This window comes from Arvicola amphibius, chromosome 1, assembly GCF_903992535.2.
Source record: "Arvicola amphibius chromosome 1, mArvAmp1.2, whole genome shotgun sequence".
NCBI lineage: Eukaryota > Metazoa > Chordata > Mammalia > Rodentia > Cricetidae > Arvicola > Arvicola amphibius.
This window is the reverse complement of record NC_052047.1, coordinates 142,226,355-142,250,137: the sequence shown is the minus strand read 5'-3', so window position 1 is coordinate 142,250,137 and position 23,783 is coordinate 142,226,355. Positions and strand designations below refer to the sequence as shown.

Genomic DNA, 23,783 nt, shown 5'->3' with positions numbered 1-23,783 from the left:
TGATAACACTTTCTATGCCCAGTAGGATTTTTTGCTAATATTTTAAGAGCTTCCATGTCTATTCAAATATCAAGTCCTAAATGCTATTCTTGCCTCTGTGCACATCTTGCAGCCTAGTCCAGTAGGAAGCTGCCTCTCCTCTGTGTTTCCTACTGTGCCTCTGATCCTCTTTCTTCTCTACTCTGATTTTTGGAACAACCCTCAAGTTTCAGAACCCAAAACCATACCCCTGGGCTGGTGACCTTTCCTCTCACATTTTCATCTTTTATAGGATACCTTTGTAAACTCAACCCCTCTCTTCTTTTGGGGGGGAGCAAAATGTTTTGATCTGAAATTTTCTTTCATTTTATTCCTGTCTTATTCTATTTTGTTCCTGTTTTACAGCATCCTTTTCTTAGTTATCAACATCGTCTGCTCTGGTCATTATGAGCGTGTGTGTGTGTGTGCGTGTGCGTGTGCGTGTGCGTGTGTGTGTGTGTGTGTGTGTGTGTGTGTGTGTGTTTTAAGTTTTCTTCTGGGCTTCTGGGTCCCCAAACCGTTTTGTTCTATTTTTATACCTTGGCTTTATTCTCGTGTGCTGCAGACAGCCTTGATTGTCTAACAAATAGTATTTGTCCTTCACATTTTAACATGTAGTGGGGAAGGAAGGAGCACCTGGAAGCTCTCCCTGCCTGGGCTAAAAAAGGGGGCATCGGCCAGCCTCTGGGCTAACGGCCTTTCAACTGCACACTAGCTTCAATGGGAGGCGCTCCATACACTAACCAGGTATTGCTGAGCCCAGATTACAAGGACCACTTCCCTTCCTCTCCAGGTCCTGCCCCTACCCACTGGGTCCATCTCAGATTCCCAGGAGGCTCCATACTAAGCCTCAGCCAGGACAGGGCTGACCCAGCAGCTCAGACTGTAATCTTGGGCCTTGGAAAGCAAGTCCAGGGCGCATGAAAACTCTCATGGCTGTCTGGAGCTGAGATTACACTTACCCCACAATGGCAGGGAGGGCACAGCAAAAGTCAGCTTGAAAACACAGGAGGGCTGGCTCTCCAGGGGCCTATTTCCAGAAGGGTCAGGAAAGGTTCAGATCAGCAGTGTTGGGATACTCATAACTGTGTGTTCCTGCCTGGAAGGCCATCTGGCAGGGTGCTGGGCACATTCCAAAGTTTACTGTGAACCCTACACACTAGAAAGACATCGCAGTGGTCCTTTCGGCTGGAGAAGAGGAATAGGTGGGGCTGGGATTACATCAGAAGAATGGGAAAGGTGGTAGGAAATTCATGCGATGGGCAGGTAGAGAAAACCAGAGGAGAGGCCATGAGCAAAGATGCTGGACCGACAGGGACAAGAACGCACTGGATGTCTTGGGTCGTGGGGCTAGTGGACATACGGAAATGAGAGATTGGGCAGGGCTGGAAGATGGGGGAGATGAGGTGTGAGGAAGCAATACGCAGCGCAGCTAGGATGGGGGCCGGGCAACAGAAGGGCTGGGGCTGTGCCTTTCTGAGCCTGCCGCACCTCCTCCCTTAGCGTCTCCCGGGGCTGAGCTTCCGCGGCAGCCCGCCCCTAATGTTCGGGCGGAGGCTTCAGCAAAATCCAGTCGTGATCACTGCTTCAGGAAGAGGGTCCTCGCCGCCTCACCTTTCCGCTTGGGGCCACGGCCCCTATGTGCTGTTCCGCTGTTCCGACCTTGGCCTGTGACCAGTAAGTCACCCAGTGAGGCTGGGAGGGAGGAAGTTGGGGGCGGGGAGAGAGGACCTGAGAAGGATGGAGCCACCACTCAGATTGCTGGTCCACAGCCAGTCCGAACCCATCCTGATCAGTGACCTGCCCGGACAGCTGACCTGAGCAAACCTGGGAAGGGTGGAGCTGGGGCGGGGAAGGGAAAGACTTAGAGTCCGGGCCTACCGGGCGTTTCGCCCAGCACTGGTTGTTTGCGCTGCAAGGAATCGCGGGTCTTGCTTCTGCTCCCGCACCAGCAGCAGCAGTGCGTGCAGCCGCAGCCTCTGGCTGAAAGACTCGTCAGGAGATCTAGGATACCAGAGCAAGTGACAAGGCCGTCCATTCTAACCCTAAAATGAGTGTGTTGAGATCTCTCGATTCCAAACTAGCGTCCTCCATACACTAATCCATCCCCAGCCCTTCCAGAGACGGGTGTGCAGGGCGGGGGGTGGGGAGAAATTTGTGCCCCCGCCCCCAAGGCCTGAGCCCCACCGAGGGAGCTCAGCAAACCCCCATCTCCACCCTACCACAACAGTAAAACGGTCGCCCTGCTGTTGAGCCCCTTCACCCCACCCCATCTCTACCTGGTTACATAGCAAGAACCCCAAACCAAAGTCCTGATGCTGGAGATTAAAAGAGTCCCTTCCCCAGCTCTGAGCCCACTGTCCTCCAAAATGCCTGGAGCCCTCTGTCAAATTACCCCCAAATCAGAGGCTCGTTCTGCCTTCAGGCTGATGTTGGTGTTCTCAGGACCAGATGGGCCTATTCCGGGGCCATGATACCCCCTTGCCCAGGTTCTAAACCAAGTGCCACCCCTTATCAGAAGCTGAAGCCCCTTCCATCCTCTTCTTGTAGATTCTGCCCAGTAGGATGAACTGGACTGCTGCCACGTGCTGGGCTCTGCTGCTGGCCGCCGCCTTCCTCTGTGACAGCTGTTCGGCCAAAGGCGGCCGCGGAGGAGCTCGAGGCAGCGCCCGCGGGGTACGCGGAGGCGCGCGTGGGGCATCGAGAGTGCGCATACGGCCGGCACCCCGCTACGGCTCCTCTCTGCGTGTGGCGGCTGCAGGGGCAGCTGCAGGGGCTGCAGCAGGTGTGGCTGCGGGCCTTGCCACCGGCTCTGGCTGGAGGAGGACCTCGGGACCTGGAGAGTTAGGCCTGGAGGACGATGAGAACGGGGCAACTGGAGGCAACGGAACTGATCGAGGAGTCTACAGCTACTGGGCCTGGACTTCGGGCTCTGGGTCCACTCCCAGCCCACGTATCTGCCTGCTTTTAGGTGGCACCCTTGGTGCCTTAGAATTGCTTTGGCCCTAGATCGGGCTGAGCTCCATCCCAGATCTGGTTTCTTGCCTGGTCAGCGGGGGCCCGAGGGATCATCCTAGTGTTTTCTATCTCAAAGGGTCACTTCCTTTTGATGACTATGGTTCCCCAGCCCAGGTGACGGCCTGAGCATTCTGAACCCACAAGCTCTCTTGCAATTTGTGGTCCCTGTCAACTCTCTTGCCCATCCCGGTCTCCCAATCTTCCACCGCCAGAGAGGCAGGCTGCCCTCCACTCTCCAGAGCTGCCCCCGTGGAAGTACTGGGCTATGCCTGTCTGCTTGCCCTGGATGCAAGAGTATGAATAATGCTGACCACCAGGAAGAGGCCATCCTCAGGTGGGCCTGTCTGATTCTGCCACTAAAGCCCAAAAGACCTTGGGCCACCCATGGAAGCAGAAGAAATGGACCATGTGCCTCTGGGCTTCACAAATTTGATGAAGAGAATATTCACTTGGACTGCAGTGTGAGAAATGTCAGGTGCTAACCACCTGCCCAGAGCAGGTCCTAATGATGTCACAGCTCAGGAACATCCAGAGCAGAAAATACCCATCCCAGGACAGCCACTGTGGTCCTCCTTGAACATGCTGCCAAGGCCAAGATAGTGTCTTCCCCACAGGCTGCCTAAGAGACCTGTCAAAAGCGTTCCCCACTTGGAACCACTTGGCCATAAAGACCACTTAACTGTCCCTAAGATTCACTGAGCGTAGGGGTTCCAATTCGGACACATTCCATTTCCTGTGAACTTTAAGGTTCACAGCGAGGGTCACTTGGACACAATATCAATCCTGCTGGAGCCGTCTTTGTACCTGACCCAAACTGCAAGATTCACATAATGCTAGTGGACAGCAGCATCTTGTGTTGGGAGACCTCCTCCTTTGGAAACAGATGGAGCAGGAAGGTAAGGGAATATGGCACAACTGGCAGCTGGCAGCCTGCACATTGGAGAAGGCAACAGTTCTTCAGGCCCACTGCTGCCAGAGGAAAGCTAAAACCAGACTCAGTAGGTTGAGTTTGGGCTAACACTACTGAAAGTTTTCTGACTATTCATATCCATCCTGAGGACAGAGCTGATATCTCAGGGTGGTCTCAGAGATATGCGCTGCAGTCCTCACCTGGATCTACCTTTGGGCAGCCTGGCTCCCTGCTGCCCACCAGCACATCCTTGCTCCATGGAGTGACGGGTCTCTGGGCTCAGTCAGTATGCACAATGCTAGCCTGGCAAATTTCTGGTTCATGTACAGGTTTCAAGGCTATTGGCAGGACCCTAGCCAGGCATTTTCTTGACCAACAAGTTGCAGGATGCAGCTCCCTGCATACTCTACACTGCTGGTGCTCTTAGGCACAGCCAGCCTGTCTCTTACAGACCAAGCTCAAGTCTAAGACCAGCAAGCTAAGGGCCAAGCCCACTCAGGGCCTCAAAGGCAGGTACCACCGAGTCTAATATAGAAAGACCCACTAGAGCCCCTTCGGCTTGTCAAATACTTATGAGGATGGGCTATGTGGATCCGACCTTCACGTACCAGGGTACCATGTGTTGGTTCTGGACATCATGGAAACATCTCCTTTGAATTATTATTTCGCACACCCCCAACCTGACTTCTCCAGGGTGTTTAGTACCTGGCACAGCCACAAATCTTTGAATAACTTCTCCGCCAGCGGGAACCATAAGATGCTGAGGGAGAATCTCAGGACGCTTACCATACTGCAGCCACAATAAGGGGCAACAGTGGAAGGCTAGCCCCTGTTATCAGCTATCCACAAGAAGCAGAGAGCCAGCTGAGCGTGCAAGCACTTGTTCAGGCAACTACAAGAAGGCCGGGTCAATACTGGACAGAAGAAACTAGAAGTACTGAGCAGGTGTAGCCCAGCTGGTCCAACAGCACCTCCTGTCTGTATTAACCAGCCCTTCCCTTTTCCTTTCTTGACAGTAAGCTGCCGGCAGCAACGTCCTTTAGATGCCTATGGGTATTCGGAGGTCAACCATGCTGGGACCTCTTCTGTACCATATCCGGCAGGCACCACGGTTCCAATGGCTAGATGTGATCCCCTTCCAGTGCTCCTCTGGCCTGTGCAAAGGTGAGCTACAGCAGATGGTCTCCTGAGGTACAGGCTTGGAAGTACAAGGGGAGAGGACATTCCTGGGATTTTCTATTCCAAACCTCCTGTTGCTATCTGTGCACACATGTATCAGTGAAGAGTTAATTGTGAAATAAAAGGCCTCTGCTGGTAGCAAGGTTTTTCCTCGTTGCAGGACTTCAAGACACTTGAGATTCTGAATTAGGAGCCCCGGTCCCTAATCTACCAATCCCCAGCATTCATTGGTGGGAGGGGATTTAACTAATGGGCTTAAAGTACTAAGTGCACAATAAAAAAAAGCTATCAGAAAATGGGCCTTTCACCTGGTGTCATGACACACACCTGTATAATTCCAGCACTCCAGAGGTTGGGGCAGGAGAAATGTGTATTTGAGACCAGCCCAAATCACATAATGAAACATTGTCTCAAAATAACAAAAAATAAAAATTAAATTAAATGAGAGACAGCCAGAGAAAGATTTTTTTAAGTGGTCTTTTTAACCCAATTTTTAAATTACAGATTATAGTTTTGACTCCTCTGAGATAGCATTGACCTCTCCTTGATACTGAGAGGAAACCTCCTGACTAAACCACATATTTAGGACCCCTGGGACCCCATGGCTGTAACCAGGACTAACCAGGCTGATAAGAGAACAGAGTGCCCTTTGGAGTTAGGGGCTGAGTCCTGGGTACCAACACATAGAGCCTGTGGATGGGGAATAGTTCCGAGAGCTAAACGCTCCAGCTGCAGTTCCATGCAGGAGGCTATACTCCAGCCAGCCAGTTCAGGGCTCCGCATCATCAACAAGCAGGCAAAAGATCACGGTCCAGCATCACTTGGCCCAGTAGCCCTTTGCGGAAGGTCCGGAGGAAGTCTCGGGCTGCCATGGCGTAATCAGGCTGGATAACATTGACATTACCTAAGGACAGAGGGTCAGATGAGAAAGGGGCCTCTATGGGCAGCCCAGCCCTAAGAGACCACTAGAGGCACCATCCGTGGAACCTGAGGAACAGGGCATGTTCAGAAAGAACACAGGCACCACATCCACCCAGCACTGTCCGGAGTTAGGACCACCCTCGGAAGCCAATACCACAGAGTCCTACCTCCCTAGAAATTCCCACAGTTCCCCTTCCCATGCTCTGATAGCAGGACAGCTGCCTACAGGTCTCCTGTGTCTCCCTCCTGCCCTGCAGAAAGGTGACAGAGGAAGGGGCCGCCATCCGCGCAGCCTCTCACCTGTGCCGGTGAGTACTTTCACCTTCCGCGTCTTCCCCAGCTTCACAGCCACACTCTTCAGCACCGGCTCTATGCGGTCACAGGCACTGGCCAGGCCATAGTGCTGCACGTACCTGCAAGCCCACGGCGCAGGTCAGGCTTCCGTGAGGCTCCACGCCTGAGGAAGATTCCCACCCACCCACGCCTGAGAGGAGCCAGCTCCGGGGCTCTTGAGAGGACCAGACTGCTTCCAGGCAACTTACTGCTCCAGAATAAGGCTTGGGAATTCTTACAGAAAAGTAAAGGCTTATCGCCCAGCAAGGTCAAATTCAAATTTTTGACTGGCACCAGTCAAAAGTGACCAGGCCTTCAAAGCAGAACAGACCAAAACTGGGGTCAGTCAGCCAGCTTGCACTGACCCGTCAATGACCGGATGTAAACAGTAAGCACAATAGCACGTCAGTCCGTATAACTGCGAACTGAACGTCACAAAGCTGTGACAAAGCCCCTGTGAGAAAGGCCTGAAGTGCACTTCACTAGGGGAAAGCTCCGAGGAACAATGGATGAGAAACAGACAGACATCAGTCAGAGAAGAGGCTGACGGACACTACAAATGCAAACCAGAAATAAAGTATCTTGAGCAGTGCACAGGGGACTAGTCACTAGTGAATCAGATACCTGCCCCACCACAGAGGTGAGAGGTCACAGACACCTGCACCACCACACAGGTGAGAGGTCACAGACACCTGCACCACCACAGAGGTGAGAGGTCATAGACACCTGCCCCACCACAGAGGTGAGAGGTCACAGACACCTGCCCCACCACAGAGGTGAGAGGTCACAGACACCTACACCAGCACAGAGGTGAGAGGTCACAGACACCTGCACCAGCACAGAGGTAAGAGGTCACAGACACCTGCACCACCACAGAGGTGAGAGGTCACAGACACCTACACCAGCACACAGGTGAGAGGTCACAGACACCTGCCCCACCAGAGGTGAGAGGTCACAGACACCTGCACCAGCACAGAGGTGAGAGGTCACAGACATCTGCACCACCACAGAGGTGAGAGGTCACAGACACCTGACCCCCTCACAGAGGTGAGAGGTCACAGACACCTGCACCAGCACAGAGGTGAGAGGTCACAGACACCTGCCTCATCACAGAGGTGAGAGGTCACAGACACCTGCCTCATCACAGAGGTAAGAGGTCACAGACACCTGCCCCACCACAGAGGTGAGAGGTCACAGACACCTACACCAGCACACAGGTGAGAGGTCACAGACACCTGCACCACCACAGAGGTGAGAGGTCACAGACACCTGCCCCACCACAGAGGTGAGAGGTCACAGACACCTGCCCCACCACAGAGGTGAGAGGTCACAGACACCTGCACCACCACAGAGGTGAGAGGTCACAGACACCTGCACCACCACAGAGGTGAGAGGTCACAGACACCTGACCCCCTCACAGAGGTGAGAGGTCACAGACACCTGCCTCATCACAGAGGTGAGAGGTCACAGACACCTGCCTCATCGCAGAGGTGAGAGGTCACAGACACCTGCCCCACCACACAGGTGAGAGGTCACAGACACCTGCACCACCACAGAGGTGAGAGGTCACAGACACCTGCCCCACCACAGAGGTAAGAGGTCATAGATACCTGCCCCACCACAGAGGTGAGAGGTCACAGACACCTGCCTCATCACAGGGGTGAGAGGTCACAGACACCTGCCCCACCACAGAGGTGAGAGATCATAGACACCTGCCCCCCTCACAGAGGTGAGAGGTCACATTGGCCTCTGTGCACCATAGCACAGGTGAAATTCAGTCACGTGGAAATTTGATGCTGACCTGCACTACAGTAAATATTTAAAAAAATCTCATGTTCAGGAAACACAAATAGAAACGTCATTGGGTTCCCACAAAGACAGCCAACACTGTGTATGTAACATGCTAGCTCAGTGTGCAAGGCTCTCTTCTTATAATGACAACTATCTACATAGCAAGAGGTTGCAGCAGTGTCTCTGGGGTTCATGGAACACGCAAAGGCAGCGTATGATGATGGTGGACACGGGAGAGTGAGAGAGATGGGACCTGGCTGCTGCAGGGGGACAGCTGAGATGCTCTGGGAACCCATTCACAGAAAATCACAGGTAACAAGCTAGAAAAGGACTCCATAGTGGTAGTGTCCTAGCAACATCCTCCAAGTACAGAAAACTGGAGCTGCAAACACCAACAGGAAGTAGCGGGTCCAGTAATGGCTCTGCTTAGTGATTCACAACATAGACGCACAGGTAACTGGCAACACAGAGATAAGGACAGCGTGAAGACGAATCAGAAACCAGTGAAGTTGTAGCTGGGCATGGTGAACACGTGCAGTCATTCCTAGGACTGAGGCAGGAGGAGCACAAGTTTGAGAACAGCCTGTGTTACATGGTGAGACCGTCTCAAGAGAACTAAAGCCTGGAGCACAGTCCAATACCAGAGTTCTTGCTCTGCGTGTGAAAGATGCCAGGGAGGGAAGAAGCAAGGAAGCCAAGCCAGGTGTGGTGAGGCCTGCTGTGCTCCCAGCACTAAGGCAGCAGAGCCAAGAGATCAGGGCTTGGCAAAATAAAGAAAATAGAGATTTAATCCCAGCACTCGGGAGGAAGAGGCAGGCGGATCTCTGAGTTCGAGGCCAGCCTGGTCTACAAGAGCTAGTTCCAGGACAGGCTCTAGAAACTACAGGGAAACCCTGTCTCAAAAAACCAAAAAAAAAAAAAAAAAAAAAAAAAAAAAAAAAAAAAAAAAGAAAATAGAGAACACCAACTAAGTTGACCCTTTCAGAAATAAAAGCAATATGCCTCCAGTCAGACTGACATCCTCACCCTGGGAAGACATCTGTGAAACGCCCCAGCTAGCATCCTACCTGAGAGTAGGTGTCTACACTCTTCTGCTAATACAGAGACAAGAGGAAGCCCGTGTTCATCACTCCACTCAACACCAAAATGAAGAGGCAAGACAAAGGAAAAGAACCCGAAAAAAAAATCCTTATTTATAAATAACATGATTATCTAGGTTAAAAAAAAAATCAAATGAATTCTAGGACACAACCACAATATTCAACTATTTTCATAAACTATCAATACCAATTACAATATTAAAATTAATAACAATGCCATATATGAGAGCATGAAAGCATTAAGTATATGAGAGATGTAAAAGATCTGTCTGCTGAAAACTAAAAATGAGCTAAATAGACAGATGTAGTCACTATCTTCATGAGATGCAATCAGTGCCTAATAGTGTTATGATATTGTCACGTTTTCTCCAAACTGACAAATAAATTTAATGGAATTGGCCTTCCCAAGGAAAGCAATGTTCAGCTTTGGTTGGTTTTGATTTTTTTGGTAGTGTTAAGGATTGAACCTATGGCCTTGCAACTGCCAGGCCAGTGTTTTACTGCTGAGTACTTCACCTGTAAAAACAGGTCTTTGTAGAAGCTGAGAAATTTGTAAAGTTCCTATGTGAACATGGAAGAAATAAAACAGACCAAACAAGAGTGAAGCTGAGGTCCATCAAAGGTACCATCACCAAGACAGAACAGGACAGAACAGTCCACAGACAGACAGACAGACAGACAGACAGATGACATGGTTTCTCAGCAAAGGCAGAACAATTAGTGGGGAAAAGGCTTCAACAAATGTTCCTGGACAACTGGTCATCCATGCGCAAAATAAGAACTTCACAGTTGTGCCATACCCAAAGCAAATGCTAATACACATCAGAAGAGGGCCATATAGCTAAGAGTAAAATCTAAGGTCACTCCGCAAGAAGAAAGCAAACTTCTATGACTTCAGGCTATGCATTTTTCTAGATATGAAGCACCACTATTATAAAGTATCTAGGTACTAAATCAGACTTCCAAAACTACCCCCTAAAACACGGTGTTAACAGAAAAAGACAAGGCCTACACTTGTCCCTCAGAATAGGTAAAGAAGTGCAACTTAAAAACAAGAAAAGGGGCTGGGCAGTGGTGGCGCACGCCTTTAATCCCAGCACTGGAGGGGGGTGGGGACAGAGGCAGGTGGATCTCTGTGAGTTCAAGGCCAGCCTGGTCTACAAGAGCTAGTTCCAGGACAGGCTCCAAAGCTACAGAGAAACCTTGTCTCGAAAAACCAAAAATAAAATAAAAATAAGAAAATGGACTGGGACGTAGCTCAGCAGTAGAGCAGGTGCTTATTGTATTCAATCCCAGGTTCAATCCCAGCACAAAAAGAACAAAAGAAAGAGGATGAAGATGGTGGAGCACGCCTTTAATCTCAGCATGCAGGAGGTAGAGGCAAGCAGATCTTTGTGTGCTTGAGGCCAGTCTGGTGTATGTAGTGAGTTTCAGGACAGCCAGGACTATGTAGAGAGACCCTGTCTCAAAAAAACAAAACCAAAAAGGGAAGGGGTTCTGGGGCAATGGTTGAGTGGTTATGAGCACTTATTGTTTTTCCAGAGGACCAGTGTTCAATTCCCAGTGTCCACATGACGGCTCACAGCCATCAGAAACACCAGTTTCAGGGGAGTGGACACCCCTTCTGGCTTCCATGGACACCATTCATACAATAGTGTACAGAGATATATGCAGGCAAAACACCCATACACCTAAAATAAAATTTTTAAGTGAGAAAAAGATTTGAACAGACATTTCCCAGAGAAGACAAACTGATGGCCAATGGACACAGGAAAAGACGGTCAACATCACCTAGTAGGAATATACATCAAACGCTGCAACCTGTGAGGTTAAAATTAAAACTGGCCAGGGCTGAGAAATGGTCCAATGGCTATGAGCACTTACAGCTCTTGCAGAGGACCTGGGTTAGAATCGCAGCATGCATATGACTGCTCACAACTATCTTTAATGCCAGTTCTAGGAAACCTGATGCCTTCCTCCAGGGGCACCGCATGCATGTGGTGCGCAAACATGCATGCAGGCAAAATTCATAAACATTAAATAAAATATTAACTCCAACCATAATAAAATAAAAGACTGGCCACTTGTGTAAAGAGGACTCAGAACAGCCTGGACCCCCGTTCTTTACTAGGTGGTGTATGGCACAGTAAAACTGCCCTGAAAACCAGCTCGGCAGTTCTGTGGGAAGCTAAAGCTCACCTCTAAAAAGTGGCCCAGACATTCTCCTGGGTGTTACCCAAGAGAAGTAGAAACTTACATCACATAAAGACTGTGCATGGGGCTGGAGAGATGGCTCAGAGGTTAAGAGCACTGACTGCTCTTCCAGAGGTCCTGAGTTCATTTCCCAGCAACCACATGGTGGCTCACAAACATCTATAATGAGATCTGGTGCCCTCTCCTGGCATGCAAGCATACATGGAAGGAATATTGTATACATGATAAATAAATCATTTTTAAAAATGTGCATGAATGTTTCCAGAAGCTTTGATTGTGACAGCCAAGAACTACACGCACTCCATGTCCACAAGGGTGAACAGATAAACCAAGGGCAGGATGTCTGGGTGATACACAATGAGTTCAAGCACCAAAAGGAATGCAGAGCGTGGATAACTCAGAACAACCAAGCCCAGTAGAGGAAGCCAGGCAAGAGGATATATATTCTGCACAATTTCATTGACAGAATGTTTATCTACTTCTCCCCAGCCACCCACCCACAAGGGATTAAGGAAGAGACAAAGTGAACCGGGTCTTACTATGTAGCCAAGGCTGGTCTCAAACTTATGATCCTATCTCAGCCTCACAAGTACTGGGATTGGGGACATGTATCACCACACCCAGCAGAATGTCTACCATCTTGTATGACAATATGATATGGTCATTATTTCAAAGCTTACCAAATCACATACTTGTAATAACATAAGATTATATAATACTTTAATGACTTACTTTTAAAATCATACCTAGATAAGATGAGCTGCAGCCCCCACAACCCACTGCTACTCACCCAAATAGCCCATGCCTGTTGAGGGTGTAAAGGAGGTAATCAGCCATAGTCTCTTCCCCAACAAGATGGTCCAACACAGTTCCTGGAAGACAAGCAGCTAAGGCAAGCCCATGGAACAGCGGACATCTGTGCTCCACCAAGCCCAAATGTTTCCCAGCTCAAGCTACTAAGGAACCTCCCTGCAAGATGGCTCACAGTTGTGGCCTTCTTGCTTTGGGCATGTGACTTGTTGCCACCCCCGTTATAGAGCAGAATGGCGGCCAGCACATGTATGCTGTGGGCTAGTCTCCCTCTCAAAGCCGTGAAAAGCATCTGGTAGCAGGAAGGGTGGAGGAAGTAATGACTCCACCTGCCTAGAGGACAGTCAAAGTCAGCAGTGGAGCAGAGGCACACCCATCCCTAGCAGGGGCTCACCACACAGGGCCAGCTTCAGGCCTGTCTCCACACTTTCAATCCGAGGAGCCAGCACCCCAGGAGTATCCAGCAAGAACATCAGTGGACGCTCACATACCTGTGAGGCAAAAGGTGGATAAAGCAGGCAGCTCTGCCCGGCAGTCAAACCACTGCCAGAGACTCTGCAGCAGGCCTCTGGATAAACCCACCACATACGCTGTCTTCTGCACCAAGGTTTAGGGTCCCCATTGGGTATAATTTCTGCTTAAGTTGAAGAACAAATAAAAGCCCAAGGTCCATGGAAAGTACAAGGGAATACGTGAGTGTGGCTCTGGCAGGTGAGGTAAAAGGCTGCCTCCCTGACAGATCTACACAGAATATAGCAGCACCGGCCCTAACAGGAGAGGAGGGAAAGGATGGGGGTCAGAAGCAGCGCCAATGCTGCACTCAGGGGTGCCAGGCTCAGTAGAGCCAGCACAGCTCTGGGCACAGCTCTGGGCTTAGCAATCAAGGGCCCTACCTGGATTCTGGACGTCACAGCTCTGGTGATTCCTGGCTCACCGCCCACTCTGGCAGCTTTTCCTGAAAAGACAAGAGGCAGGCCATCAAATATTTATACACAGCAATAGAGCAAGTAATAAAATGTATTTAGCCAACATATCCAGCAAGCAGAACGGAAACCAGAGGTCAATAAGTTGCCAATTTATAATCTGTTCCTTCCTGAGTACCAAAGAACACATGGCAAGGGTTTTTAAAGCTAGGCACAGTGACCAAGGGTCAACAAAAGCCCAGAGCTCACTTCCCAGGGTAGAAAGGTTCCCCCTGATACAAAGATCACACCAGACCTGCTCCTCCACCTCAAAACCTCTCCTGGACTCACCTACTCCAGAGCAGGCAGGGCAGTGCCACCCTTGATTCTGGCACTGTGGCTGCCTGGCATGGGACCCTGCCCCGGGCACCCCAGAGAGGCTACCTATTCACTGCCAACCACCACAGAGGCAAAAGGATCAAAGTGTCCATCACAGATGACCAGAGGGATGAGACGCAGACAGCGGAAAACTTGGACCTAAGGAGGAGGGAGCTGCTAGCAAAGCTCCAGCGTGGACAGACCTGGGACAGCAGATTAAGTGAGACAGTCAGGTCCAGAATTTGGGGGGCTTTTGGTTTTATTTCGATTTGCTTGTTTTTCAAGACAGGGTTTCTCTGTGTTACAGCTCTGGCTGTCCTAGAACCCACTTTGTAGACCAGGCTGGCCTCAAACTCACAAAGATCTGCCTGCCTCTGCCTCCCAAGTGCTGAGATTAAATGTGTGTACCACCACTGCCTGGCTCCAGCATTCCTTGCTGACACAGAAATAGAAGAGGGCTGACAGGCACTGGGGCAAAGAACAGGATGATATGTTTGAAGCTTCGATCTCAGGTAATTTAAAGTTTGGATAATAGGGATGCCTGTTCGACCCTATAAACAACTTAACACCCCTAAACAAAGAAGAGAGACACTTGAAAGGAAAATAAAGTTAAAAAATTAGATGATTGTGACACCCCTCCCCCAGTTAATGTCCCAAATACCCCCTTCCTACAATAAAAGTACAACATGATTTCAAACTCTCAACCTTTACAGTACAAATGGTGGTGTTGCTGTTTCAGTTTTGTTTTGTCTTTCGGAGACAGAATCACTATTGTGGCCTTGGTTAGTCTCAAACTTGCTATATAGACCATCCCAGCCTTGAATTCACAGAAATCCGCCTGCCTCTGCCTCCCAAGTGCTGGGATTAAAGGCATGTGCCAACACATCTGGATTTGTAAACATTTTTAAATAAACACTGTACTGTTGGTGTGAGAAATGAAGTGGATATAAATTTATCCCAAAGTCCAAAATGCATAAAAGCCAAGAGCGCATGAAAGCTTGGTAAGAACACACTGTGTAATAAATGGCTGTTCACTACACAGACCTCCTTCAGACCACTAACTGTCCTTTCAGCAAACGGCACGAGCCACGGAAGGAATGCCTCCAAGCAACAGAGCGCTGGCCATGCTCTCCCACACTGCCTTCTAGGAGTGGAAGTCGGCAACCAGTGACTGCTTACCTGTCCTGAGGTGCTGTCGTCTCAGGGAGTTGATGAGAGATGATTTGCCTACATTAGGGACACCGACCACCATGATGCAGTACTCCAGATTCTGGGAAGGCAGAAGAGTTTCAACTTCATCCCACCTAGGCTGTGAAACCCACAGCCCAGGGGAAGGGGACATCAACACAAAGGCCCCATGCTGACCAACAGGGTTGGCCCATTCTTTTGCATTAAAAGAAAGTAAAAACAAAGCCTGGGTCCTGGCTGGGACACAGCCCAGTCCTCTGTACTAAAGAAGGCTCAGAATGGACAGGCAGGAAGGGACTAGGTAACTCCACATACCCACCCCCAGCACTACATCCAACCAACCTCTGCTCGATTGTAGCGGTAGCTGCACTTGATCAGTTCCGTGACTTTGGGGATAATCTGCAACAAACAAGCCATATCTTCTGGTCATACATCCCTCATTGACCCACTTCCAACTAACAGGGTCCTGTCTTTAGCCCTTGATTAGGAGGGTCAAGATCCCATATATACCTCACTGAAATGAAAACTTGGGCATCCAGATCACAGGTATCCAACTGTCCACCTGAGCCACAGCTAACTGGGTTCACCCACCCACTCCCAACCATGAAATAGCAGGGCAGCTACCTCAGGGGGGGCCTCTACAGCAACTGTAACTACTAACTAGACGGTGCACACACCGACTCATGGGGTTCCATCAAAACAACTGGGAAAATAAGCTGCTGGGTACTGCAAGAGGCTCTTATGACTTATAAGCCCAGAATACTCCCTCAGAACTCACACAGGCATGTATCCACACAGGAGAAAGGCGGCCCAGGAGACCGTGCACCCCCAGGCAGCTAAAGCCAATTCCAGGATTTTATCCCCATTATTTATCAACCATCATGTATAGAGGCTCACCAGCTTGATGTTTTCATCCTTGATACAGTTTGTAAAAATGACATTCTTCAGACCTTTTCCTTCTAAGTGTTGGGCAATTCTCTGAAAGAGACATTTCTATCTTAAATACTAAATTATGAATCATATGCCAGGCATGGTGGTACAAACCTTTAAACTCAATACTACACAGAAAGACCCTACCTAAAATAAGATTTTTTAAATGTGTACGTATGTGTGTGTGTACACACACATACGTACACATGTGCACTTGCAAGTACATGCAGACAGGTAGGTAGGTATATGTGTATGCTTGTGTGTGTACATATCACTAGAGAGACAGCTCAGTTAAGAGCACTGACAGCTCTTCCAAAGGACCAGGTTTGATTCCCAGCACCTACATGGCATACTCCAGTCTCAGGTGATTAAGTATCATCTTCTGGCTTCCACAGGCACAGACACAGATGCAGGCAAAATGCCCACATAAATAAAAATAAAAATAAAGATTAACAAACAAACAACAAATACATACATACAAACATACATACCCACATACACACACACACACACACACACACACACACACAGAGGAGAGAGAGAGAGAGAGAGGAGAGAGAGAGAGAGAGAGAGAGAGAGAGAGAGTGAGAGGAGGAGGAGAAGGAGGGAGGGGAGATAGAAAAAGATAGAAAGATGGTATAATGCTAAAACTCAAGAATCTGAGCTTGGGAACAGTGAAACAGTTCAGATGGTAAGGTACTGGATGCCAAGCCTAACAACCTGAGTTCCATCCCAGAAACCTATACAATAGAAAAAAAGAACCGACAACCCCAAGTTGTCCTTGGACCCCCAAACGCATGCCATGGAACATACATATACACACAGAGAGTTAATAAGTAATAAATGTAAAGGAAAAAAGTTTTTAAAAAGGAATCTGACCCTGGTGCCACTTTCCTTTAATTTCGGCACTCAGCAGACAGACACGAGTGGATCTCTGTGAGTTTGAGGCCACCCTTGTCTCAATACAGCAAGTTCTAGACCAGCAAGGACTACAAGAGACTGCCTCAAAAATAAATAAAAACTTAAGGACGAACCCAAGCTTGAAAGGACAGTGCAGGTGCTTTTGTCTGCTCAGAGACGGCTTCAGCTCTAGGAGCTGGGCAACAAGGGGGTGGCAGCAAACACAAGGCACAAGGGGCTCTAAAAAGACCCTTGCAGAGCAAGAGGGGCGAGCCCTAGGGCAGACATAGCTGTGATGTTTGTGCACCTCAGGCTCTGCCAGGGTGCAGATGGGGGACACAACCTGCTCACAGGGACTTCAGTGCTTCTGAAGATAAGATGGGACTGAACCAAGGCGCTCTGAAGCCGCAGCACTGAGCTTCTCTGAGGAACCCCACCACTTTCATGGGCTCTATCATATCTCCCCTTCCGGGGAGGAGGGGAAATTGAGACACACTTTCACTATGTAGCCTTGGCTGGCCTGAAATTTACTATGTAGACCAAGCTGTCCTGGAACTCATAGAGACTTGCCTACTTCTGTCTCCCACATTTTAGGATAAAAGGTATGCCACCACTCCAAGCATGAGAGTTTGTTTTAAACTGAAATAGTATTGAACCCAATCTGATTATAGAGAATAAGTAGGACCATAAGCCCAAAAGTAAACTAAAGCTGACAAAGTCATTAGACTTAATATTTAGTATAATCAGTATACATATTTTATTTATATTCACATTTATCAATACATGTTGAAAATCAGCATTGTGCTTAGTTATTATATATAATCAATATATATACAAAATATAATTAATGCTTAAATAAACAAAAAGTAATTCATGGATGCAGTCAGCTTTTGTTATTTTCAGTTGTTACCATACTATGTATCATATAATTAAGATACTTGCCTGGGGCTGGAAAGATGGTGGAAAGGTTAAGGGCATTTGCTGCTCTTGCAAGTTTGGTTTCCAGCACCCACACAACTCACAACTCCAATTCCAGGGGATCCAACACCCTCTTTTGGCCCCTGTGCACACTAGGTACACATGTGTTTCACATACATACATACAGGCAAAATACTTATACACAGAAAATAAATCTTTGAGGGGGAAAAAAAGCTACTAGTCAAGACAGACACATACTGATCTCTGGTCTCTGGGAAGAGTCACTTAGATGTCCCCCGGTATAGGCTGGGGGATGGGGAGGAGTTGGGTGAGGGGAGCATGGGGGAGGGGGAATCCCAGGTCCTTCGGAAGCCTGGCACTCATCTCACTTCCTACGCCTGCCCAGTAGAGGGCAGTGTCCACCACGAGTCGGTAAAGGTTAGCATTTGCAGCACAGACGCTCTCTAACAGATCAAGTCTCAACTAATAAAACCAGGGGAAGGCACTTGAAGATAAACAACCAAAAGCCCAGATGCTTGTTCAACAGGTGGAGCGCGGGTCAGTTCTCCAGGCTCGCGGCAGGTGCTGCCAATAGACATCCACCACCTTAGACATCCTGACCTTCCATGTAAGTTCTGTTGCTCTTCAGTAAAGGAAAAATGTCTGTATCATTAACAACTTTTAAAACACCGGTTTGAATTCAAGATCCTGACATCCCTCTTTGCAAAGAATTTGACAACATGGCCAATAAAATAGAGTCAAGACCTCAAGTAATATTTCCTCCCATCACTGCCTACTTCTAGGCCACGTAGAAAATAAACTGCCCTGGGACCCAAATCTGTCTGGTTTTTGAGCAGTGGTTCTTAACCTATGAGCCACAATCCCTTCAGAAGTTGATCAACCCTTTCATAGGGAACACCGAAGATCATGGGAAAACAGATATTTACATTATGATTCATAACAGTAGCAAAATTACAGTTACAAAGTAGCAACGAAAAATGTTATGGGGGGCTGGAGTGATGGCTCAGCAGTTAAGAGCACTGGCTGTTTTCCCAGAGGACCCAGGTTCAATTCCCAGCACCCACATGGCAGCCCACAATTATAACTCCAATTCTGATACCAAATACACATAAAATAAAGTTAAATAAATATTTAAAAAATGTTATGGTTGGGGGGTCACAACATGAGGAATTATATTGAAAGGTCCCAGCATCAGGAAGGTTTGAGAACCACTGCTTTAGAAAGACTGTTAGGTACTTTGGAATTTTCATATCCCAGTCCCACACTGAGCCCTTCCAGTTTCTGAATCACAGGGTATGCAGAAAGCAACTAGCAACAGAAAACCTGGGGTCATGCTGAGTACAGTCAGTTGGGGGTACTGCAGCCACCACAAGTGAAGTCTGGGCTACAGCACAGATGGCCAGAGCTACAAGCGTTAGCCTTGTGGATCTCCCAACTCATTAAAGCTAAGTAAAATGTAATCAGTCTCTTTGCTTCGGCAGTCACATGTGGCCAAAGGTTACCGTGTGGGATATAGGAGGCAGAGCATCAGAAAGACTCGGGGCACAAAGCAGCTATAGTGGTCACCAGGGCTCCCGCAGCACACCAGCCCAGTCCCCACAGGAGGTGTGTCCATCTTGAGCATTTGGGCCATAAGTTCATGTTTGAGGGGAACAGCTGTTGCCGAGAAGCCAGGCCGGATGATGTCTCCTGCAAAGCCTACCCAGGGGCACACCAGGAGTGCTGTGTCGGTGGCTCTGTCACACTGCTGCTGGCATCTGTGCGAAGGCACTCACCTGCTGCTCAGTAAGATCCGCCAAGTCCATTTTGTTAAGGACAAGCAAATGAGGCTTCAGACCAAGTAGCTCTTGGAACAGAGGGTTTCGACCTGAAAGTGGGATGTGCTGATGTTAAGGCAAAATCCCTACAGAGCTTTACCAGTGACTTCGGCCAGGAGCTAAAGCCAAAGAAGTCCCATCTCAGAGCAAATACAGCCATACAATCCATCTTCCTGCCCCCAGACGTAGGGGGGCCAACCTGATGCTGCCCTTGTGGCTTATGAAGAGTGTCAGAAGCTGATCAGGCAGGCCATTGTCACCTGACTTCCCAAACAGATGGTGGGAAGAATAAAATCAAAACTCTAAGAAAATTCACTGATTAGATGCCAAGGACTTTAAGTTTAAAATGAAATGACCTGGACATTTAAGAAAATGTGATTCCTAAGAAGTGCTAACTAAACTACCATGCGCACCACCCATTCTGGCTCCTGAAGATGCTACTTCCAGCTATCCTCGGCTACCCCAGACTGAATGGGGCTACAACATGTAACATTAACATAGGCAAGATGGGGCTTCTTACCTTTACACTCTGCCCCTTCGGCCTTCCTGGGAGGGTCTAGTACAAGTGTTCCAAGGCCTCTACCTGCCCCATCTGGACACCCAGAGAAGCTGCTATCTCCACCCAAATGGTCCTCCTCTCACAGCTGATTAGTCCATTCACAAACCCAAGTCTCCAGGCTCCTCTCCTAAAATGCTACAGAAACCACTATCCAGCACAGACCTGCTGTCACATCCTAGATGCAGCTGAATGTTCCAGAGACTAAAAGAGATCAGTCCTCTCATCATATATGCTGAAAAAAAACAATGTTTTACCTTTTTAATAATCAAACATAGCCAGGATTGGAAGTGTACACCTTTAATCCCAGCAAGCAGATCTATGTGAGTTCCAAGCCATCCTGGTCTACATAGTGGGTCCAGGCCAGTAAAGGCTATAATGTAAGACCCTGTCTCAAAATGATGATGATAATAATAATAATAATAATAATAATAATAAATCACACCTGGCAGTATGTGACATTAAGTGAATTAATAGGATTTATAGCCTAAAACAAATACACCAGATGTACTATTGCTAAAGTTCCAATTCTGAAAGCTGAAACAGTCCCTCATTCTCCATTACTGTTTCCAGAGACTCCCACCAGTAGCAGCAGGTCCCCACACCCACCACCAGCTGTTCCGAGGGCCTGGGCCTATTGGTCTGGCATCCCCAGGCTCTTCTCAGGCCGAATAAGGAGGATGAGGAAGAACCCACATGCCAATAACTGCATCACAGAAACTAAACACAGCTTAAATGCAACAAAATGGTCTGAGACGCAAGTGTCAATGGACATGACAACGACTTGCCAATCAATCCTCACTTAAGGACAGGAAGAACGCCCAGGTTGGCAAGACCATTTAATCTCAGGTTTCATAACTTACTCCTAAAAATATCAAAGTGAACCAGCCAGAAGCTGAGACAAATAATGTATCAAGCGGAAACTTAAAAATAAAAGCACAGAGCCTGGACCCCCCACCCCAGAGATTCTGGTCTAAACAGGAGAGCTAGAGATTAGTGCAAAAGCTTCCCAGGAATCCTGATGTGTAATGAGTTGGAAAACACTGTTTTAGGTGCCAGTGATTACAAAAGAAGCTGTCGGCAGTTGGAGACATATGACTGGACCACAGGCAGAACAGACTAGATTGTCCAAAGGAGACCGAGCGAGAGCAGGAAATCTTCCTGCTGCCTCTACAGCCTAGCAGAGGTGCCCTCCTACAGCATGAAAGGATATACGGGCGTCATGAACCTCGATAACACAATCCACCTGCTTCAGACTGCTCTGCATCTTCTTTAGTCCTGAAAGGTAGAAGGGCACTAAGGGAACAGCCCAAGGAGGCAGATTTAAGTGATCCTAAGAAAATACATCGAAGAACCCATCAGGGCACACGGGGCTAAAGGAGGCAGCATTATGAGCTTTGGGGTGCCCTGGGTGGGTCTGAGCAGAACACTTCACATATGAGTGTCTTTGGTATTGATCTGGAAGCCCTTGATACTTTGCTGAGTTAATGACCTCAACACATTAACCAAAAGAGGAAAAAAAATTGAGACTCCGCCCCGCAACTGCCGCCCTCCCGATCACACTCCTGGCGCCTTCCAGCCACACTACCACCTCGCAGCGGCAGCAAGACCACAGCACCAGCAGCCCAGCGACGCACTATGCCAAGTGTCTGTCTGGGGTCAGGTTGTGACCTCTAAACTCAGCTATTACGCCGGTGTACGAGCTTGCATATGCATTCACCACTCAGTGCGACTGAAAGCATCAAGCGTGGAACAACTCTCCAACCCGAGGCCAGGAAGGCAACCAAAGGGGCCTCCAGGGCCGGCGCCCGGGCCTCCCGCGCCTCCCGCTGGTCTCACCCTTGGCCATGTGGCCGGGGAACCAGCGTGCCACTTCGTGACCTTGCAGAGGAAAGCACTCGCGCCAAGCGGCCCCCACGGCACCCCATGCCTGCGGCCAAAGCCTCATAGCGCTGCTAGCGCTGGAGTCGGAAGCGCTCCCTGACGGACCGACACTGCGAGAACCTAGATCGGTACTCAGGAGTTCCGGTGCTCTAGGGTTCCCAGAGCGATTGCGCATGCGCTTGAATAATAGCCTGAGTGGGCGGGACCGGTGTGACCTTGGCGGCCTGGTGACGCCCCATTCTCAGGATTTCTGAGGTTAGACGAGGGTCTTTTGAGTAATTTGAAGATTTTTTTTTAAAGAGACCTTATTGCGTTTTTGTAAAATTTGTTTTTATATCGGTTGTGGTGGCACACAGCACGGGAGAGGAAGAGGCAGGCAAGGGGCTCTCTGGATTCCAGGTCAGCCAGAGTTACGTGAGACCGGAAAAACAACAAGACTGAATTTTATTTGTTTATACTTATTTGAACTGTCTGTGTATACCACACAGGTAACCCCAGAGGCCAGAAGACAGTGGATCCTCTGGACCTTGAATTACAGGTGGTTTTGACTCGGTGCTGGGAACCGAACTTCAGCCCTCTGTAATAGCAGCAAGCATTTTTAACCTCCAAGCCATCACTTCGGCCCCAATCTGGAGACTTTTCATTACATTCCAAATGTTTCAGGCTTGAGGATATAGCATGGAGGATGACAGCTTGCCTAGCATGCCCAAAACTCTAGGTTTTTGAAAAGCCAGGAGGATTTGAACTGCTGGCAGTAGGGATGGGTTCCTCTGCGGTGGGAAAATGGCCTGAAAAGCCTAGGAATTTAAACTTTAAATCTGGATACATTTTTTTCCTTTTTTCCTTTTGAGACAATAGCTCACTTTGGAGCATGTTCTATAAAAACTACAAAGAAAGCTTTAAATTAGAAAGTCTCAGCCAGGTATGACAGACACACCCTTAATCCTAGCAGGGAGAGGTGGAAATCAGAGGTCACGAGTTCAAGGTCAGCCTGGGCTACACAAGACCCTGCCTCACATAAATCAATGTAGTGAAATGTAGCTGTCCCTATCAGTTCTTGGGTATTTCTTAGTACTTTCAACTGTTTTACTTTCTGTCTGCACTGCCTTCATTTTCTTTTCAAGTGAGCCAGTTTAATGTAACTGTTCTAAGTACTGACTACAACTCCATTCATACAACGAAAGTGACGTGTTCTTCATTAATGCAAGACTAACTCCAAAAGTAGCTGCTCCTGTGGAACAGGCCTGAGATACCAGCTAGTGATGGAGGGCGCTACCCTAAAAGAGACCCTATCTCAAAATAAAAGGGCTGACTTGTAACAATGTTATAAAGGTTGCTGAGAACGCAGGAGGCCCTGGGCTTAATCGCTGGTACCCTCCACACACCCCCCCCCCCAACACACACCTCTGTAATTCCAGCACTTATGAGATTGAGGCAGAATAGAAAGTTCAAGGCCAGCCTGGACTACCAAGTAAAATGTTGTATCAAAAAAAAAAAAAGTGGGGGAAAATGTGTCCACATTCTAAATTTAAAGCTCTAGGCATGTCAAGCCAATTCTCCACCATGGCGGAGCCCCATCCCCTGCAGCTTGAATCCTCCTGGCCTTTCTCCTTGGCAAGCCTGTTTCTCCCACAAAGTCACCTGGGTTTGTCTCTGAAAACTGAAATGCCTCCCTGAGGGTCAACAGTAAAGACCTTTGCCCTTGAGAAAAAAAAAATTACTGGAGTCTGGCTTTTTTCCGTGGTAGCCCATGAAGGACAGTCTGGTGCCAGAAGGCAGGAAGCGTTCCTGATGATGTAACATGCTTCCTGACAGGCTGGAGCGATGGAGGAATGGCAGGCCTTGAGGATCTGAAGGCCGAGGAGCCCAGCAGAGAGCTGGACCGGACTGTGCACAGACAGGCAAGCCAGGAGCTGTTTTGGAAATGGAAGCTTGACTGATGCAACCAAAAGGGGCTGCACTCGGCCTTTCTGGAGCCTGGGACCAGTGACAGAG

The 23,783-nt window shown here is 48.8% G+C and overlaps 2 protein-coding genes across 4 annotated transcripts; one reads left to right on the top strand and one right to left on the bottom strand.

Annotated features, from left to right (window-relative positions):
• Nucleotides 1-2,583: 2,583 nt before the first annotated feature.
• Nucleotides 2,584-3,027, top strand: Sprn (shadow of prion protein). The gene has a single exon (XM_038319230.1). It carries the CDS (start codon nucleotides 2,584-2,586, stop codon nucleotides 3,025-3,027), a length of 444 nt encoding a protein of 147 aa, XP_038175158.1.
• Nucleotides 3,028-5,584: 2,557 nt separating this feature from the next.
• Nucleotides 5,585-21,945, bottom strand: Mtg1 (mitochondrial ribosome associated GTPase 1). 3 transcript variants are annotated; one of them, XM_038323660.2, is made up of 11 exons: nucleotides 21,744-21,945; nucleotides 21,118-21,182; nucleotides 19,307-19,411; nucleotides 15,660-15,740; nucleotides 15,105-15,161; nucleotides 14,754-14,844; nucleotides 13,188-13,249; nucleotides 12,689-12,785; nucleotides 12,275-12,356; nucleotides 6,347-6,459; nucleotides 5,585-6,029 (listed from the first exon to the last, which is right to left on the bottom strand). In XM_038323660.2, the coding sequence occupies exons 1-11, from the start codon at nucleotides 21,850-21,852 to the stop codon at nucleotides 5,911-5,913; spliced, it is 981 nt and encodes a 326-aa protein (XP_038179588.1). In that variant the 5' UTR covers nucleotides 21,853-21,945; the 3' UTR covers nucleotides 5,585-5,910. The 3 variants fall into 3 exon arrangements, with proteins under 3 accessions (XP_038179588.1, XP_038179605.1, XP_038179595.1); XM_038323677.2 differs by having other exon boundaries at nucleotides 19,307-19,398; nucleotides 21,133-21,182; nucleotides 21,744-21,934; XM_038323667.2 differs by lacking the exon at nucleotides 21,118-21,182 and having other exon boundaries at nucleotides 19,307-19,398.
• Between the last annotated feature and the right edge of the window lie 1,838 nt (nucleotides 21,946-23,783).